This window comes from Palaemon carinicauda, chromosome 7 (assembly GCF_036898095.1).
Source record: "Palaemon carinicauda isolate YSFRI2023 chromosome 7, ASM3689809v2, whole genome shotgun sequence".
In the NCBI taxonomy this organism is placed as follows: domain Eukaryota; kingdom Metazoa; phylum Arthropoda; class Malacostraca; order Decapoda; family Palaemonidae; genus Palaemon; species Palaemon carinicauda.
In genome coordinates this window covers 2,676,310-2,681,976 of record NC_090731.1, presented here as the reverse complement: position 1 = coordinate 2,681,976, position 5,667 = coordinate 2,676,310, and the positions used below count along the sequence as shown (strand labels likewise).

The 5,667-nt window shown below is 34.0% G+C and overlaps 1 protein-coding gene across 1 annotated transcript; it reads left to right on the top strand.

Annotated features, from left to right (window-relative positions):
• Positions 1-337: 337 nt before the first annotated feature.
• On the top strand, positions 338-2,856 carry LOC137643446 (class A basic helix-loop-helix protein 15-like). Its single transcript, XM_068376224.1, has one exon. The coding sequence runs from the start codon at positions 1,359-1,361 to the stop codon at positions 2,079-2,081; it is 723 nt and encodes a 240-aa protein (XP_068232325.1). The 5' UTR covers positions 338-1,358; the 3' UTR covers positions 2,082-2,856.
• The last annotated feature ends 2,811 nt before the right edge of the window (positions 2,857-5,667 follow it).

The following is a 5,667-nucleotide window of genomic DNA, read 5'->3' as shown; positions in this document are numbered from 1 at the left end:
AACAAATAAACTAAAAGAGAAGTAATTAACAATTGAAATGAAATATTTCAAGAACAGTAACAACAGTCAACAAATCTTTCATATACAAATTATTAAAACTTAAGAAAAAAAACAAGAGGAAGAGAAATGACATAAAATAGTGTGTCCGAGTGTACTCTAACAGTGATTTAGAAAAACAAAAATCAGAGGAAGCTAATTGTTTAAAGTGATAAATATGAACAAAAACATAAATAGCCAAGTTGACTATTCAGTAAGAGAGTGACCCAATTTTTGTGACCAGAGTTTATGAAAAATATTTTTTAATAGTTAAAAAAACACCGCAATTTTAATCGGAAATTCTATTCTCAGCCGTAGCTCAGATAAATTTACGAATGGTGTGTTTTAAGACACTGTTAAAAAACCATCATTTTAATGGGAAATTCTCCTTAGAAATATTCTGTCATCAGCCGTATTTCAGTAAAAATACAGGCGACCGTAATTTCACCTTAATTTGTTACTATCTTTTACGGGTTGGTGACCGTAATATCACTCCTTAACGTCAATATTGTTTTTAAAGCGGTAAAAATCCTGGAATAAATGTTGCCAGGCATTTACCGTTTTTTCTTACGGAAAATATTTGACAGTAAAGACCTAATTCTAACATTGAGAAATGTGCTAGAAGATGGAATAGTGAAATGTTAAAAAGTCTTTGAATATTGCGAATATCAATAGTGAATTAAGTCTAAGTTGTTGAAAGAAACAGGCACAAGGGAAGACAAGAAAGCAGAAAAAAGGAATTTACTCTTACAATGAATGTAAAGGAATGAATTATTCAGTGCTGTAGCCCACAACTGTGAAAAGCATTGAATAAAAGGAATGGATTATTCAGTGCTGTAGCCCACAACTGTGAAAAGCATTGAATAAAATGAATGAATTATTCAGTGCTGTAGCCCACAACTGTGAAAAGCATTGAATAAAATGAATGAATTATTCAGTGCTGGTATTGTAAATGTAGGTGCCCTTTTTAAAGGAATGTTTATATTTAAGCCTTTATACCCGAATATAGAGAAATCGTCTGTATCAAAATAACTCTTTTCTTTGGGCAATTTGACATATACAAGCTTACACCAAAAGTTTCTGTTTATGATTTGGTATGACAAACAATCGCCTGCTGAGTGATACCATCTCGTTCACGACATCCACTGGTTGCAATAATCTCTGTAATGGTTATCAAATACCCAAATAGATATCACAGACACGTTTCGATAAGTGAATAAGAAACTTATTACTTATAAAGATTGAATCCTCACGAGAAAAAAAGCCACATTTTCAGCTATATCTCACTCGGAAACTGATGCTCAGAGTCAGTTGACGAAACCATGATCGTAAGACAAGATACGAAAGTCGAGAACGTTAGTTCTCGAACAAATCCCTCGATGAAGTACTCTGATAGTGGTAGCGGTAAGGACGAGAGAGGCACGACTGATGGCGTCCAGTTGAGGTCATCTGCCGGGGCTGCCAAGAAGTATGGCCTAAGACCACGCAACGTAATCAGACGAGTACAGGCGGAGAAACGTCGAGAAGATGAGCCGGGAAGAGTATCAAAGGCGTCCAGAGTTCGACCTGCCCCGCTTTCCAAATACCGCAGGAAGACCGCGAATGCTCGCGAACGCCAGCGAATGAAGGAGATAAACAACGCCTTCGAAACCCTCCGTCGGATTCTACCAGACTTCTGCAGGAGGCGAGAAGCTTCCTCCATGACGAAGATTACGACGCTTAAATTGGCCGTCAGTTACATACGGACACTATCGCACATACTGGAAGGCGGGCGTCCATCCGATATATCTTTCTTGGATGGTTTTCATCTGGAAGAGCCTTCCGTTTGCAGCCCCGATCCAGCCAACCAGCGCTATTTCAAGCCGGATCACTTGCGGACTTCGCCTGGAAGCGTCAGTGATCTGAGCGACCTTTTACCTGACGAAGAGTCTTGTGATTTCGACGATAACTTGAGTGCATTCGACGACATCCAAGCGTTACCAGAAATGGACGCATTTTCATTACTGATGGTCAAAGATGCCGACAGTTCCTCTACGGGATCTTGAAAACTGAAACTTATAATGAGGTACTTTCTTTCGAAATGTCAGAAACTAAGAAATTGCGTTTTTTAGAAATGTGTTTGAACGGTGACTGAAGGAATAGATTCTTCAATTGTACATAGTGATAATATAAGTGTTTTACTTTCAGTATTCAGTTCTAATGTGTAATTAACATATAATTAATAATGTACTCCACGTGGATCGTGTTTATTAAATTGTACATAGTGATAATTTTGTTTTTTCAATATTTAGTTCTGATGTGTAATTACCATATAATTAACAATGTACCCTCCAATAAATCTTATTAATGCAGTTGTACATAGTGATGAATTAAATATTTAATTATACATAGTGATGAATTAAATATTTTGTTTTCAAAATTCAGTTCTGATGTGTAATCAACACATGATTAACAATGTACCCACTAATGGATCATATTTTTAGTACATTAAAGTATTTGATAAAATTTCTCATGTTGATATTGCAAGGAACATTTTTCATTCTCAAATCACCTTCCATTGAAAAATGTAACCCAAGTTAACCACGAATGCAGAATAGATTCAGTCATTATCATGGAGACCTTTATTATAAGTATTTCAACAGTGGTACAAAATATGTGATTACACTGTGTACCTGTGTGTAGAAGGATATTTCATCTAGAACTAATCACAGGATATTTATTTAGATAGATATGCACACACACACACACACACCCACACCCTTTTTACTAGGGTATGACTACTTTCTGTTCCCGTTATTCGAGGGATGGGGGAGAGCTCAGTGTGACCCGATATATATATATATATATATATATATATATATATATATATATATATATGTGTGTGTGTGCATGTGTGTATATATATATATATATATATATATATATATATATATATATATCCCCTATATAATAAAGAGCAAGTGCCTGGCTCTATATATATATATATATATATATATATATATATATATATATATATATATATATATATAGCCTGATACATTCTCTATTATATTGGGGATATATATGTACATTTATATTATATATATATATATATATATATATATATATATATATATATATATACATATACATATACTGTACATATATACGTCTGTATGATCCTTTTATACATGTGTTAAATAGATTTTATGTCCTATTAATGACATATAAATCTTTATGGTTCTATTGTTAACATTGTATCACATTATGCCACATAAGAATAAAGTTTCATTTTTCATATGTAACTTGTTAACAGCTTTATAGTATTACTGTCCTTACGCTAAAGACACAATGAATATAGTTTCCTTTCTGTAGTTTTGTATACATATTCCATTCATTGTTCAACATCATTATCCCGACCAAATTTGTTTATACATACACATAAGCTTTATATTTTACGTATGAAATGAGCATGTATTTTATTTAAAATATAGACACCAATGAATAAACGTATCTTAATTGAATGATAATTATCAACCTTACTATTATTAAGTTTTTATTTTTAAAAACGCGTTTGAATTGATTGAAACTTATGGAAGTGAGAATGGTATATATTTTCCCCTTCAAAATGCCTCCAGAACAGTATAACAAAGCTAAAGGCTATTTATAAAACTGAGGAACTAGAGGCGTTCTCAGTAGTGCGCAGACCTCCGAAGCGGCAGCTTGTTTCTTGACCTTTTGCTTGACCGTGACCTTGACCTTCCAAAATTTAATAATTTGCAGTTTTTTACATAATAATTAATCCCTGCAAGTTTCATTACTCTACGATCAAAATTGTGTTTAGGAAGCTGTTCACGCAAACAGGTAGTAAAACATAACCTCCTTCCAATTTCGTTGTCTGAGGTAACCAGGAGGACCTTGACCTTTGATACTGATCTTCCAAAATTTAATCATTTGCAGCTCTTTACATAATAGGTAATCCCTGGAAGTTTCATTACGATTAAAATTGTGGCCCAGGAAGCTGTTCAAATACACACACGCAAAGAAGGGTTAAAACGTAACCTCCTTCCAATTTCGTTGGCGGAGGTGATTAGGAGTACCCTCACGGTAACTTGTCTTGTAAGTTGACAACTATCTAGAGTTCTAGACTCTCTAGAGGTAGTTTGAAGGATCTCCATAATGTTCGTTAGTGTCTTCCCAAAAAGGCGTTGGACGAGGAGCGCCATCTCTTTCGGTCAAGCAATTCTTCTTCGCTTCGAACAAGTTTATATCAATAATCACGAACTCTATGAAGCCCTCGGTAGGTAGGTGTTACATCAAACCTTCTGAGTTCTTTTTTTTTTTTTTTTAGGCCTATTCCCAAAAGCAAAAACTCATCGTCTGGTTCAAGCCCTCGGTAGGTAGGTGTTATATCTCCTTTTCTGAGTTATTTTTTTATTTTTATTTTTTTAGGCCTATTCTCAAAAGCAAAAACCTATCGTTTGGTTCTACCACATATCAGCAACGGAAAATTTCTCCCTTTCTGTTTTTTTTTTTTTTAGGCCTATATCTAAAAGCAAAAACCCATCGTTTGGTTCTGCCACATAAGTCGGCAATGGGAAATTCCTCCCTTTCTGATATATATATATATATATATATATATATATATATATATATATATACATATATATATTTTTTTATTTTTTATTTTTTTTAGGCCTATTCTCAAAAGCAAAAAGCTATCGTTTGGTTGTACCACTTATATCAGCAACGGAAAATTTCTCCCTTTCTGATTTATTTTTTATTTTTTTAGGCCTATTTCTAAAAGCAAAATCCCATCGTCTGGTTCTACCACATATATCGGCAACGGGATATTTTTGGCTTTATCTTAATACCTTACTGTTAAAACAGTCAAAAATGTGGCAAGCGATCGTCCTTCGGAAATAAGATCTCTTTCAATCATTTTCTTATTGTTTTGCGGTTCTGTCTACTAAAGTTTCGCATATAGACCACATTTGATTGTGGTCTTGCATATTAGTTATCATGATATATTATTGCTTGCTAAGCTACAGCCCTAGTTGGAAAAGCAGGATGCTGTATGCCCAAGGGCCCCAACAGGAAAAAATAGTCCAGTGAGGAAAGAAAATAAATAGATAAACGATAAAAGAAGTAATGAACAATTAAAATAAAGTATTTTGAAAACATTAACAACATTAAAACAGATATTTCATATATAAGCTAAAAATAAAACTTATGTCAGCCAGTTCACTATAAAAACATTTGCTGCAAGTGTGAAATACTGTAAATTCAGTAAAATACATTGTTTCCTTTCCTCACTGGGCTATTTTCCCTGTTGGAGCCCCTTGGCTTATAGTATCCTGCATTTTCAACTAGGGTTGTAGCTTAGCAAGTAGTAATAATGATAATAATAATAATGGCTGCATCGGCAGAGTTTATTTTCTTATCCAATTTTTCTATTTTCCGGATAATTCTCTTCTCTAGAGCGCTGCAATCAGCCAACAGACTTGAAAAATTCATCAGTCAGGTGAATGACAAAATCGGGAAGACTTTTCAAGTTATTCTCACAAAATACAAGTAAAACTTTTGGTACAAAATAGTAAAAACTACGACGCGTTTCGAGGATAAGTCCTTCCTCGTCTTCAGGTAGAGAGT